The sequence below is a fragment of the Hylaeus volcanicus genome, chromosome 9 (genome assembly GCF_026283585.1).
Source record: "Hylaeus volcanicus isolate JK05 chromosome 9, UHH_iyHylVolc1.0_haploid, whole genome shotgun sequence".
NCBI lineage: Eukaryota > Metazoa > Arthropoda > Insecta > Hymenoptera > Colletidae > Hylaeus > Hylaeus volcanicus.
This window is the reverse complement of record NC_071984.1, coordinates 1,848,802-1,864,057: the sequence shown is the minus strand read 5'-3', so window position 1 is coordinate 1,864,057 and position 15,256 is coordinate 1,848,802. Positions and strand designations below refer to the sequence as shown.

Sequence of the window (15,256 nt, the reverse complement as noted above, 5' to 3'; positions counted from 1 at the left end):
GATTTCGAGACTAGGTTATTGCAATAGGGAGATCAGTTTGTAAAGTTACTAGGTTGGTACTTTAAGGCCCCCGACGAGCGAATTGTTTAAATTAGAATTCCAAAGGATCAAATACAGAATTAAGTTGCAAATGTAATTTTCGGTATTTAATCAGACGTTATTATACTAATACTAATACTAATATTATACTAATAATCATAGTCATAATTATAGATAGATATTTTAGGATTTCGAGACTAGGTTATTGCAATAGGGAGATCGGTTTGTAAAGTTACGAGGTTGGTACTGTATTGCCCCGCGACGAACGAACATGTCTGTTTAAGTTAGAATTCCAAAGGATACAGAATTAGCTTCTAAACGTAATATCCTCTATTTGGTAAAAGATGCGAAAGGAACAGATATGAACGCGAACCGTTTTGGTTACAGGAACACTGCCGGGCCAATGCCGTTGCTGCCATCGCCGCCGCCGCGAACGTACAAGAAACGAAGTTGGACGCGTGGGAAAGAAATGCATCGGCGGTTCAAAGTAAATCGCCAATGATCGTGAAAGCCGCGGATCGTGCGTCGAGGAGAGAAAAGAAACTCAGTTAGTATTCGTTCGACGTGAATCTCGTTATTCGAGGTACGGATGGAAACGAAACGCGGGAAATAAGAAAAAGAAGGAAAGGGACGAAAGAGGTAGCGGAAACGGATCGAGGAGAAAAAAAGGCGAGCGAGTACCATAAACTTTGAAGAGAAAAGAGAGAGAAAAAAAAAAAAAGAAACGCGCGGACTCTCTCGGGCATCCTCGCGACAGGGCGAAGCCGAACGTGCGTGCGAGTGCCGAAGCGTCTCTGGTGTGTGCAACGTAAAAACTGTATTTCACCGTTCTGCCATCTTGAAAGTCATCCAATTTCTCTCTCCTGGCGGCGCTGGCTCAGTGCGCGGGAAACGTGCACAGTGCGTGCATCGTACACGCACTGTGCTAGGCTTTTACGAGCAAGGATACAACCTCCGGGGTCCCGTGGAACTGCGAAATAACGGTTCACGTCGACGGTAGAATAAAACAGCGATGAGACCGGGCTCGCCGATAAGTTTGCATCATCGTGGCAGCGATAACGAGCGCCGCGGCTGTCGCGGTAGCAGCATCACCGGTGCCACCGATACGTACGTCACTACCGGTAACACCAGAAACGACGATGATTCAAACGGCGACGAAAAATCGCGAGTGGTATACAGTGTCGTGTGCGAGCCACGTGGCAGTGACGAGATTCCCGAGCAGTTGCGTTTCGACGAGGTGTACCAGCACTGATTGCGAGTGCTAGTAGAGAAAGAGAAAGCGGCCGATAGAGGGATAGAAGCCAAGACTCTCGCGGAGAGCAGGCCACCGAAAGATATGCGGATCTTTGTGCGAACAGCTGAACCGGAAGTTGTGAGAACAAGTGGAGTGCAACGCGCTCCGCCTAATCGGTGATAGGGTCAGTCGGTTGAAGCAAGATAAAAAATTGGGCGTTCGGCCGGCGACGGAACCGCGACACATTTCGCGATCACCTTTTCACCCCTCAACCCCCACCCTCTCCCGACACCCTACCCCTCGACCTTTCTCCTCTTTTTTCCCCTCGTCTCGTCTCGACTCGTCTTGTCTCGTCTCGTCTCGTCTCGTTTCGTTGAACCTTCTCGTCTCCCTTCTTTCTCTCAACTTGCTACCAACTCCCTCGTTCATACTTTCTTCCCCCTTCTCTCTCTCTCTCTTTCTCTCTTTCTCATCTCCTCCCCCACCAAACGCATATGCTCTCCGTTTCTCGAACGTGTCTCCTCTGCTGGGTATTAAATGTTCGTGACGCATAATAAACAATTCCGACGGAAGGATAACGGAAACGACAAGTCGCGTCGCGTTTCTTCGTAATCATGAAGGTATACTTTCCCCATAAATGCACCGCGTTACGTTCTCGTTGCGCGAAGGTAGGAACATCTTCGAATCGAGTCCATTTTGTCAAAATTTTATCTAGATAATTGTTACGAGTACGAACCAATGTCTCTTCGAGAACTATTCCTTCGGTCAATTTTGAATTAGTGAGAATTCGAACGAATTTTATTTCGGATCCTGGTTGTTACCACTTCCTATCTTTATGCAACGGCGCGTTAAAGAGGTTCGTTGACGCGACGCGTTCTTTTCGCACGTATCGCGCATCCAGCCGTGTTTGACATCACGTAAACAAATAACCGCGGAGTCGGTCCCTTCGTGTGCGTCGGTCCGCCAGACGGCAATTATTAATTTCATGTTTCTCCACCTGTTTATCCGCAGAACTCGTCGCTGGAGCATCAACGGTCGAAGCTCGTAAAGTCCGGTTAAGTTGCGTCGCCTAGTGTTGCGATTACGATTAGTGTGGAAAACGACGAAACAGTGTACGCGGCGTGGGATATCGGCGAGCAACGAGGGAAGACAGAGAGAGAGAGAACGAGAAAAAGCATGAAGATAAAAACAGTGTGACCGGTGAAGTAAAAAAGGAAATGATAAGAAAAAAGAAAGAGGGTTTTTAAACAAGATACTGTGGGAAGCAGGAAAATTCGCCGACGTACAGTAATGTTGTGGATTACCGTGTTCACCGAAAGTTTTTAAAAAAAAGTCGACATAGAGTTTATACGTAGATCGGTTGGTATACTCACGTATGTGCACGCGTACGTATGTGTGCGTGATCACGCGCGCACATGTACGTGATTTTCACTCGAGACTGAAGCGGTGAATTATTCTCGCACGGATCGACCGCTCGTGGGGGAAATTCGAGATCCGGCTTACCTTCGAAAGCTGACGTCATTACCGGTAAGTTGTTTTTCCGTTATTAGTAGCCTTACGTACAGAGAGATGGGCAGAGTTCCTATCTATCGGGTCGTCCGGAAAGTTCGTGCCTATTTTTAGGAAAAATTCAATGGCATATTTGAATCGACGAGCGAACGACAGTTGCTCATCGCGCGACAATCGGAATTGAAATTATGCATTAGAATGTACAATAGGCCCCGAGTATAGTTACGTGCATGGTGGGGATTTTTATTTTCGTTATTTTAAACTAAAAATGTTGCAACCGTTTCCCTTAACTGTTTTCTAGTCGATTATCCTCCGTTCTTATTTTGTTAAATATATGCCTATTATGGAAGTATTACGTAATACATAACGTATTATAATACAGGGTGTCCCAAAAATGTTGTAACACCTTGAAGGAGGTGGTTCGGGAGGTGATATGAAACAACTTTTTCCTTGGCGAAAATGTTGTCCGAGGCTTCGTTGAGGAGATATTAATAGAAAACCCCGACCAATCAGAGCGCGAGTATGCCGGTGGAGCGGCCGCGGTAGGCGTGACTACGCGCTAGGCGGTCGCGCTCATACGCTGCCGCGGCCGCTCCGACGGCATCCTCGCGCTCTGATTGGTCCGGAGTTTTCCACTAATATCTCCTGAACGAAGCCTCGGACAACATTTTCGCTAAGGAAAAAGTTGTTTCAAATCACCTCCACCATGTATATACAGGGTGTCCCGAAAATGTTGTAACATCTTGAAATAGGTGGTCCGGGAGGTGATTTGAAACAACTTCTTCTGTAGCGAAAATGTTGTCCGAGGCTTCGTTGAGGAGATATTAACGGAAAGCACTGACCAATCAGAGCGCGAGTATGCCGATGGAGCGCTCGCGGTAGCGTATGTGCACGGCCGCCTAGCGCGTAGCCACGCCTACCACGGCCGCTCCACCGGCATCCTCGCGTTCTGATTGGTCCGGAGTTTTCCACTAATATCTCCTGAACGAAGCCTCGGACAACATTCTCGCTAAGGAAAAAGTTGTTTCAAATCACCTCTCGAACCACCTCTTTCAAGGAGTTACAACATTTTTGGGACACCCTGTATATTAGGTTGTCCCAAAAGTTTCTTTCGTTTTATTAATAATTAATACATACGCAATATTTTATGTCTAATGTTACATTATTGAATTGTATACGACTCCATTACTGTTACAACATCAACATCTGAGTAAGTAGATTGTCTATTTGTATAAACACTGACACACAAAATAATCGACAGTGTAATAATTGGCAGTGTAATAATTGACTGTGTAATAAATTACGAAAGAAACTTTTGGGATAAGCTGATATAACGTGCAATATTTTGAAGTGCAAGAAAGGAATCCCTGTATGAACTAAGAATCGCTCTCGGTTGTCGACCGCCACGCAGCGCAGGTAGACCGAGACTCCTATTGCTTTATCTTGTTCGCTCTGTATGTATTCCGCGTTCGGTCTTATCGGACGAGTCGCTTTTCACGCCTGCGCGTTAAAAATGGCGCCAGCGAAGCGCTTTGTTCGCGTGGAAAAGGGATGCCGCGTGGCTACTTGTTTCACTATTCGCGACAACCTTTTGAGCACGATGCAACGCGTGGTGGTGAAAATATAATTTTATTTATAAAACAAGCCGTACGTACGGGACGCTACGCGTGCGCGAGGAAAGAGGCTCGTCTGCAAAACACTGATCATTTTTATCACGAGTCAGTGTTTGGAGATAACTTTGCGTTCGTGACATTCCGTATTAGGCATAGAAGTTAATCTTTAATACCGATCTTCCAATTCTTTTCAAGCCCGCCAAGAATTGTTTTACATTTCGCATATGCATCGCTAATATATTATAAACATTCCACGCATATTAAACGTCATGTATCATATCATTTCGTATCAACGTGTATAATCCCCCGAACGCTTCTGAGATACCAGAGTTATTTCCGTCTTTCGTCGGTTTCAGCGTCTAAGGAGCTACAATACACAAAATTCCTCCGATTGCAAGCGATGTTCGCCGCATCGGAGGAAATTCGTGTTTCGAGTTATTGCTTCGCGCTAGACATCGTATTTGTACTTTTTAGCGGTAAATCCGTTCTGAACCGGGTCTTTGCTCATCGGTCTTCTGTTAGATACTGCTGGCTGAGCGCATCTCTTCCGAGACAGAAACGTTCTTATCGCTCTAAACTCAGGAAGTGGGGGGTAGAGGCGCGGAAGGGAGAGGGATGGGGGGCGGGGAGGTTCTCGGGTTGCGACTCGAGCTATATACAATGTAAACACGAAGTTCGACGCCTCGGGTGGAGGTGGACGAAATTCTACTATAGACACAAGTGTCGGATAAAAGATGAACGCAGCTCTTCGTCCGAAAATTAGATCGTTATAATTTAATATCGCAAACAATATACAGGGTGTCCCAAAAATATTGCAACACCTTGAAAAGGGTGGTTCGGGAGGTGATTTGAAACAACTTTTTCCTTGGCGAAAATGTTGTCCGAGGCTTCGTTGGGGAGATATTAACGGAAAACCCCGACCAATCAGAGCGCGAGTATGCCGATTGAGCGTAGGCTACGCGCTAGGCGGCCGCGCTCATACGCTACCGCGAGCGCTCCACCGGCATACTCGCGCTCTGATTGGTCGGGGAGCGCGACCGCCTCGCGCTCTGATTGGTCGGTGTTTTTCGTTAATATCTCCTCAACGAAGCCTCGGACAACATTTTCGCCAAGGAAAAAGTTGTTTCAAATCACCTCCCGAACCACCTCTTTCACTGTGTTGCAACATTTTCGGGACACCCTGTATAACTATACGGTAATGGTAACTCTTTCGGACCCGACGCGTGACCATCGATGCGCGACCATCGATGCGCGACCATTGCTTTACGTTTAAACTTTTGGTGCGTTCTCCGAGAATCGTTCCGAGTGAGAACGGCGCGAAAATCGTTCGTTGTAAATCGAGCTTCGAGCGGTGGGTCCGAAAGGGTTGAGACTCTAGGAGGGAAAGCACAAAGGAAGCGACGAATGAATTTTTACGGGACTTGTTTCAGTACACAATGCGCTAGGGGTGATGGAGACAGTGGGCAAGCAAGTCCAGGTAGTGAGCGGACTGGGGGTGGGGGGTCCGGTGGGTCCTGTGGGTCCAGTGGGGGCAGATTTGCATCACCATCATCATCCTCACCCCCACTCTCATCCTCCGCACCCACACGCCCACCCCCACGGTCATCCTCACGGGTCCCATGGCCACTCACTCGTCAGCGTAACGTCGACCCCTGGTAGGGGTCAGCCGCAACCACCGGTCTCGCATAACCAGCATTTACCCGCGAGATCTACTCCAGTACAGCTGCACAGGTAAGCTTGTACGTGTGTTCGCTATCGCGATTCGCCTTTGCATGACTGTGTATATATAGGATGTTGTAATTAAAAGCGGCCACGTATTTCCCTCTTGCTCCAAGAACGAGTCACCGCGTCCTTTAAACAGGGAAAAATCTTCGAGATGATGCACAATCATGGAACATTTTATTTAAAGAATACATTTCATTTTAATTGCCACGAGTATCAGGCGTACTGGAAAGTAATGTCGTTCGTGCGATTTTAAATATTTCTTTATTTTATTTACAATATATACTTTACATTTTATTTAAAATAGAACTTTACAGAACATTTTATTTAAGATATATACTTTATTTTAATTACTACAAATATTGGGTGTACCGGAAGGTAATGTCGTTTGTGCAATTTTAAATACTTGTTTATCGCTCGTCGGCTCATTGATTTTTATCGACATGGCGTTGGAAATTTGCACGCTAGATGGCAAAAGATTTATAGGGAAGTTATTGTATTTCACCCTGAAACGAAAAATCGATTTTTTACCAGATCTCCGTGTTTCAAAGTCGTTCGAGTCATTTTAGCCTATTTTTAACAAATTGTTCACGTAAACATGAATATATGAATATATATATGAATATATAAATATATGAATTAAGCGAGCAACAATAACTAGCTAGTTAAAAATTTGTTTGAATTCAATGTAAAAAAAACGACATTACTTTCCAGTCTACCTGATAAATCTGCCGTACATAAAAATCAACAAAGGCAATTAACGAACCATCGAATAGATTCAGCCCGTAATTAAAAAATAGACCAAAAAAAAAAAATACACCAAACATGTCACGTTGCAGCCCTGCAACTTCAACGTGACGTCACATAATTTTTCGACCGGTGAATCACACAGCCCGTATCTTTTTACGTCTGCACGCCAAATAATCGTTATCTCCGCAATTACGAGATTTCATATCGCGTAGGCGTAATTCTGCTATCGCCTCGGCTTCAGGAAAACGTATCGAGAGAAAAAGAAAAGATTCCGTGAACCGTAAGGTGACTGCGGCGTCACGTGACACGCACTCGACGATAACGGCGTGTCTCTAAGTAATTCGAAACTCGATTTAAAACTCGCGCTCCTATTTCTAGTAACGTAACGATAACCGTGTTGCCGCCTTTATTACGGCAAGCCTCGTATGCAGACCATATCTTGAACCGTATCTTTTTTTTTCTATAAAATAAAAAGAAATACTCGATAATAAATCTTTATTGTTTTCGTGATTGGAAATGGTTGCAATATTTTTAACGGATAGTACTAGCCCTAGTTTCATCGCTATTACTCCAGCCAATCATCGTGACGTATAAAAGACAAAGAGAGAACCTTTATTTATTCAGTACACCGATACTTACATACATCGAATACAGGGTGCTTGATACATTAAATACATTAATACATTAAATACATTAATACATTAAATACATTAATACATTAAATACGTTTACAAATGAGTTCTAGTTTCGCGAATTCGAGACACGCGGCGTGCGAAAGATTGAAATTGGCGCGTATACGCGTTCGGCGTGCTGCGCATGCGTACTCCCGATTTCGCCACTACTGCTACCTGTCGATCCTAACCTCAAACGTCAACGTGCAACGTTGATTTTTAACCTCGCAAAGTTTACATTTAGCATTTATAGTTGACTGAGATATGTACATCAGCGGTCGCGTAGCGTATCCAAATCGAAATACGAAAGTGGTCCTGTGATTTCTGGAAACGCGATGTTCCAGATGCGCGAACGGAGAATGTACGTGGACAGGAAAGGTTCCTTTGAAAGCCGAGATTGTTCGTTTACGCGATGAAGTAAGTCCACTTGGTTTTGTTCCTTGTTCTATGTACACGTAATGTACGTAATTTGTTTATTGTTCCTTGTATCCGTAAAGCTCTGTTTCTCGTCGGTACGAAAGATTCGCGGCTTTATTTACATTCGAGCTAATAAGATTTCTTGCGTATTTTACTCGCTCCGGTCGTCGGGCCGAAATTGTATCGAAAGATCCGTGTTTACCTAGTTACCCGAGAAAGTATGTCTCGACTTGTTGTGCCTCGAAGCCCGTGCCTTGCGTTCCGCTAACGAATCCTAATTCGCGTTCCTAGAACGTAGATGACTGCCGTCGTAGGTGTAAAGTGTGGGTGAAATAATTGATCGAACGCGGGAAAATGTTAGGTTAGGTTCGACATGAGGAACGTACGAACGAAGGGAGCAACGTTACATGTACGTTTCGTACGCGTACTACGACTACGAAACGATGTTTCGTTTCGAGATTAACGAACTCTATACAAAGGGTGGGAATGGAATAATTAATGGGAAATTAAAAACGACCGTCGTCCATTATTCTTTTTCGAGACAATGGTCGACTTTGATACCTTCCCGGAGTAATTTATCTGATATATTCCTCGTAATCACGAAGTTTAAACCGTTACGTTTCCTTAGTGTCGAATTCTGAACGTATGTTTCGATTGATGAGAAACCAGAATAAATCTAGGGACTTGTGGAACGAGGAAAGAGAAAGCCAGTAGGTCGCACTGCGGCGAATGAAAGATGGCAGTGACGACGGAAATGCACAGCTCTTTTCGATAAGTTTAAACAGGATTCGGTACAGGTGATAATAACACGGTTGACAACGTTTCGTAGAATTTATTCGTAGAATAAATTTATTAATAAATTTATTAGAATTTCGTAGACGCTGATGGTGTTAATTTCGTATAGTTACTTTTTGTTTAGTGGCAAGGAAGGAGGTAACGAAATCCGTCGTGGTTAAATGCGCGCAGAGGCGTGTGCACATTTGCACGTGCATACCGTGTTATCATTCTCTTTGTGACCTATGTACGTACGTAACGTTGTATCGCATGCGTGTCATTCATAAAAGGGAAAAAGAGTAGGTGATATATGGTAGGGAGAGGATTTTAGAAGTGGGAGGAGGGGGTCACTGACCGTTACATCATCGGGAACTCATAATCTAGGGAAATTCATAAGACGGTCGAACGTTTGTAACGCTAGATTCGAACGCGGTAAAAATAAACTCGTAATTAACGCCGCTAACACGCGCGATACCGTTACATTTCGGTAAACACTCGTTCTCGATCCAAGTTGATTCCTTTAATCAGATATGGGCAAAACCCTAGGCTTCGAATGGATCTGAAGTTTGCTGCTATGTTTGTCTCGTTTCGTTCTTTGGAAAACGTTGAAAGAGGAAAGGAGACAGACGTATAGGGTTTCGCCCATAGGAGAATCTGAATGCTATTATCGATGGCTGTTTATTATTGAACAATCCGTTATCAGTTCTCAAAGATCGACAGAACGCAAAGTGTTTGTCGTAATAGTTTACAATAAAAATAGTTTGCAATAAAAATAGTTAACAATAAAAATTCCAAAGGTTTAGAAAAATAATTATTTTCACCAGTTACGTAACATTTGCTAAATTTTATTCAACGTCTAAATATGTACTTCGCAGTTTAGTTTTGCAATACCGTTTCGTTACGTAATATATGCTCGAAGATGGTTGAAAAATGACGAATATCGCGTCGAACGTGAATATTATCACAGAGCACGTTAGGAGACATTCCGAACGAACGCGTGCGAAACGTCGCGTTGAGAATGAAATTAGTCTGCAAAGAAGAGGTGTATAAGCGTAAAACGAGAGCCAACACCGAGTAATCCTACGTCGCGTTCCCCTGGTAAATAACGCCGCCAGAGACTCTCGGGCAGACCTCGACGAATGTGCGGCGATCCGGCAACCTCGCGACAGCAACGTCGCCTTACGAAAGCAGACACAGGCACATTCACCCTTTGTGATGTCCGACGCATGCGCAGTCGTTCAACGCAGCCTAGGTACCGATGCACCGGCACGCGGAACCATGATCCGTGCTATACTGCGACACCGCGTATCGTTGTATCCTACGGCGCACGCGCACCGTATCTTGCCACATGTGACGAACTATATAATCATATTTTTACCGCGCGACGCGATTGGTTGCTCGATCGTCGCCGTCAGCTTTCATATGCGCTCGTCTCGTATTATTTTTCCACCACGATCGAATGGCGTAGCGCAATTTTTCTATTTTTTTTTGTCCTAGAAGATGGGACGAAGTGTAGACGAAAGAGTTGGGAGGATTTTTTAATGAAACTTTACGTAAAATAATCGGTGTGCCGTTGAGACGGCCCTGAGTTGACACGTGACGGAGCAAAGGGTACCGAAGTTTCTCTGGTTTGATTCGAGCGGAATCGATAACGCTCCGTAATGATTTCAGATCGGCGCAAAGTTACGTGAACATCAAGAGCAGTAGCCCCGTCTCCCCGAGAACGGTAGGAGCAGGCGTGACGTACGTCCAGGGTGGTGCGGCTGCATCTTCGGCGGCGGCCGCGGCGGCAGCAGCAGCGGCGGCAGGGACGGCTGGAAGTGGGTCCGCTGGGGGCCCTTCGATCAGCGGTGGCGGCGGTGGCGTTGGCAGCACTGGTGGCGGGAACAGCGGTACCGGAGTCGTAGGGGCTGGAGCTGGTGGCGGACCCGTGTCGAACGTGCCGCCGCCCGGAAGCGGGAACAGCAGCGGTACCGGTAACAGCGGCGCGGGTGGCACGAGTGGCGGGAATACCGGCACGGTGGGTGGCGCACCAGGAGGCTACGTTACCGTACCCATGGCTGGTGGTCTACGGTACATGCATCCGTACCCACCGACGCCGACCTCGGCGTCGGTACCATCCGTAGCTACGGTGGTCACGTCGGCCTCGTCGGCGTCGACTCCCGTACCGGTTCCAACGCCCGCGGCCGCGCCTGTAAATCCACCCACGGTCAGTCAAACGCCGCCACCGTCGCTCTCGGGAACTGCTTACGCCGCAAGAGATGCATATCGCAGCGCCACCACGAACGTAGGTATTCCCTATTCGAGTCGAACTCGATGATAAACCCTTTGCACGCGGATGTACCATCCGAGGGAACTTACCCTTCGCTCTCTAGTTTCTCTATTCCTCGCTTACCGACCGGTAGCTTATTAGCCGACTTTTTTTACCGTCTATACTTTACCGTCTATACTTTACCGTTTATACTTTATCGTCTATTACACCGAGATGGCATCCGCATGCTCCTATCGCGACACGAGAATAGCAGGGGAGGAAAAAGGGAAAGAGTAAAAACAGATATTCCGGTCGGAATTCGAGTGCAACAAATGCACGACGTTCTGGATGTATTGATAGCGCACCGCCGTCTGCTCTTTTGAACGGGGTCATCGATTTTCTTGAAATAGGTTCACGTCGAGAAGGTTAGGCAAGATAAATTGAATCATACGCGCGAGGAGAGAAAGAAACCGTAAGGAGGAGAGAGAGAGAGAGTGTAGACGAAGGATAGATTTTTAAACGGCTGTATTTTTTCAGGTGAACGAGAGGATCGCCATCAGCGTGAGCAGCAGTCCTCTGTCGCAGATAGGAGTTGGCGTTGGAGTAGTTACAGCCGAGTATGCGTTGAACAGCGGTATAGGTAGCGGCATGGTCGGTGGAAGAGGGGACAGACCGAGGATATCTCTTTTACCACCTGCCTCGGTGACGCCGACACCTTCGCCAACGGCGCCAGACTATCAGCATGTGTCTAGTGGAAGAAATTCACGAATAGGCCTCATGCCCGTCCAGCCGGATCAGTATTGCAGCCGCGCGGCCGTTGAGATGGCCAACATGCAGGAGGCGCCGCCCTTTAAAAAGATACGCTTGGTACAACCGACTCAAGTTCAACTGCAGTCCCAATCGCAGTCTCGCTGTCAGAGCCTGTCCCCTGCCGACCCCTGCGTGAAACAAGAACACGTGGTGCAACTGCAGCAACCACTTAGGATAGACACCAGGGTGGGTTTAATTGGGAAACATTCCGTTAGTTAACTACGATCCTGGATGGTTTGCATTCGACGGTATTATATGATATATTGTTGCTAGGAGCAGCCCGCTGCAGGTGCGTACACGCCGCAGACAGAAGCGATTTCGCCCACGCTCCCGGAACCGAACACGCAGGAGGACGCGCAGTTCCGGAGTACGAAGGACGATCTTCTGCAACAGATCGCCAAGGTCGATAGGGAGATCGCGAAGAGAGAGTCTCAAATAAACAAGCTGCGGAAAAAGCTGAAGGAATTGGAGGAAACGGCGAACAAGCCTCTGGAAGCCAGCGGGCTTAAACGACAGGTTGAGGAACAGTCTCAACAACCAAAGCATCAGTCTCTGGCACAAAAAATTTATGCTGATAATAGGGTAAGATGTTGGTAGCAAATAATCGCCATGACGACAATTCGGTGGACACGTTTCGTTAAGCTATAACTTCGATTACAGAGAAAGGCGGAAGAAGCTCACAGACTCCTCGAGAGGCTGGGTCCAAAAGTGGAATTGCCTTTGTACAATCAGCCGTCGGATACGAGCGTGTACCAAGAAAATCGATCGAAGCATCAAACGTGTATGAGAGCGAGGCTTATAGCGAGGCTTCGACGGGAGCACGCTGAACGCGCGTCTCTTCATCGGCAGCAGTCGCAAACGTACGCCATCTTGGTACAGGAATGGCACCGTAAAGTGGAGCGATTGGAGGCAACGCAAAAGCGAAAGTCGAAAGAAGCGAAGAACCGCGAGTTCTTCGAGAAGGTGTTCCCGGAATTGCGAAAACAGAGGGAAGACAAGGAACGTTTCAACAGAGTCGGTGCTCGTATCAAGAGTGAAGCCGATCTAGAAGAAATTATGGACGGCCTTCAAGAGCAAGAGGCAACGCCATTTTATATCCATAATTGGCCTGGTTTTTGCACCGAACAGTTGATGCGCGTATCGAGTATTCTCAACGCGCTGTAAATGCTGATATACGTATGTTTCTAAAAAAAAAGAAAAGGACAATGTTGCATAGCAAAATGAAATTTTTTTTTAGACATCTGAAAAGTGGACATCCATTTCTGTACGATGTTCTCTTACGATTCTTTGCCAAAAATCGTTACTTTTTATTTTTTGCATTATTCTTTGATATTTCATATTTGAAATAAGCATCGTTGAAACTTCCATTTGATTCCATTGCTGCATGATTAATTTAATTCTGTCTCTTTTCTTCAATATGCTTTCTGCATCGTCAGAATTGCAAATAAAAACTCACACATGACGATGTATGTCAATATTAATATCCATTTGGTTATCTATCGTACACGGCACAGCATTCAGTGTGTACCTTATTCGTATTTAAAAGTCTAACCTACCGTGACTTGATTCGGATCAGCTCGATATACGTATGAAAAGTTTGTACGGTGTAAACTAGGCCAATATGCCGATTAATTATCTGACATTCTTTTAACATTCTTTTAACATTCTTTTAACATTCTTTTATGGTTATTTGTACAGATGGAAGACAAGAAGATGCGTTCGTATGCGGTGATACCTCCTTTGTTGTTGGATACGAAGCAAAGACGAATCGCGTTTCAGAATCGAAACGGGCTGCTCCAGCCGGAGGAATTGGAGGCTCTTCACAGCGAACGGAAGTTGATCAACGTATGGAGTTCCGTGGAGCACGAATTGTTTAAGGAAAAATATTTACAACATCCTAAAAACTTTGGAACGATAGCTCAATCGTTAGAACATAAGTCCGTTCCAGATTGCGTGCATCATTACTACCTCACTAAAAAAGCAGAGAATTATAAGCAGCTATTGCGGAAATCGCGGCAACGAACACGCAGCTCTCGGAACAATCCTAACAATAAAGTAAGCTTATACTTGTATCGAATAGAAAATCGTCGACGTACATCGGGGATAGAAATTCATGTTTCTCTTGGCTCGTTTCAGGTAAATAACACCAGTTCGAGTATCGGACCTATAGACATTTTAACTACGGGTGTCACGACGAGGTTGCAACGCGAACAACAGCAGAAGACGCAAGAGAATCCTCAAAGTAATTCGGCGGCAACGTCGACTACGACTACAACGACAACCACGACGACGTCGTCCGGCGTATCGACAGCCGTTGCGACAACGATAGTGGCCACTTCAACGACTCCTTTAAGTTCGACAACGTCGAGTACATGTTTAACGTCAACGGAATCGGTAATAACGTCCACGACAGCTACAACGACGTCCGTACCGAGCACCACGACGTCGTGCGTCACACCGTCGTCGTCGACGACAACGACAAACACCAAGGACACCAAGGAACTGATCAAAGACATTAAAGTGGAACCCAAGGAGCCGCATATTAAAGTGGAAATTAAGGAGGAACCGCAGGAAACAGTGTCGGGAAAAGATGTTAAAGTAATGTACGTAACGTATCTTTTTTTTTCTTTTTTTTTATTATTATTATTAACGTTTCCAATTACATTAGTTGAAACGACGCGAAGCAACGATAGCCCGTGATTCTTGAAAAAGGAAAATAAATTGTTGGAGCGCAGGCAGGGGATTGGATTGGAAGGGACGAGGCGGCATGGTGGGGGTAGGGTGAAATAGAATGGGCTGGGGAAACGGGGTTCGCGGGGGAACGTGGGATAGTTATTAGCAGATTGTAATGCTAATCAATGGTTGCTGGTTAGTGGATTAAGTTTACCTAGGCGTTCATCATCGAAATTGAGTCGATCGTTGAAAATCTGATTCGAGAACCGCGCGAAATCCGGGAAGTTGACTCTTCTCGTTTCTCTAGAAATGATATGCAGATTAAAAATTGAGCGTGTTACCGGCTCGTACGAAAGTTGTTCGCGTAATTTGTCGTTGTTGGAATCTAACAAAATTACCGACGTAATTTTCTCTGTTCGATTGTCGTTGCAGAATCGATGGGAAGAGCACGTTGTCGTCGTCGTCGTCGTCGTCGTCGTCGTCGTCGTCGTCGGTGAACGCCAACGCGACCAACGCCACAACGATACAGTCGGATTTCAAAGACTCCAACAAAAAGAAATCCAGCTGCAGAGAGGCAAACAGCAGCGGCGTTGCTGGCGTCGGAGCTGCCAGCAGAATAAAGGAGAAGAAAAAAGATAATCACGCCACCCCTATGGAAACCAGCGACGAGGAGGCTCAGTCGATGGACACCATCGGTGAGTTTTGTAAAAAGGATAACCGTTTCACGTGTTTGCTTCGTTTCACCACACTTTATTTTCAACGCCAGCTTAACCCTTAAATGGACGATTTTTGT

General features: G+C 45.9%; 1 protein-coding gene across 11 annotated transcripts in view; it reads left to right on the top strand.

The window, feature by feature from the left end:
- LOC128881896 (uncharacterized) overlaps window positions 1-15,256 on the top strand; it is a 20,667-nt gene extending 5,411 nt beyond the window's left edge. For 6 of the 11 annotated variants that reach the window (XM_054133300.1, XM_054133305.1, XM_054133304.1 and 3 more), the window contains 10 exons: window positions 427-1,457; window positions 2,285-2,800; window positions 5,826-6,126; window positions 10,401-11,016; window positions 11,518-11,976; window positions 12,064-12,372; window positions 12,451-12,870; window positions 13,489-13,845; window positions 13,927-14,393; window positions 14,896-15,256. In XM_054133300.1, the coding sequence (XP_053989275.1) occupies window positions 5,846-6,126; window positions 10,401-11,016; window positions 11,518-11,976; window positions 12,064-12,372; window positions 12,451-12,870; window positions 13,489-13,845; window positions 13,927-14,393; window positions 14,896-15,241 (3,255 nt within the window). In that variant the 5' untranslated portion in view covers window positions 427-1,457; window positions 2,285-2,800; window positions 5,826-5,845 and the 3' untranslated portion in view covers window positions 15,242-15,256. The other 5 variants (XM_054133307.1, XM_054133310.1, XM_054133309.1 and 2 more) reach the window with 5 other exon arrangements.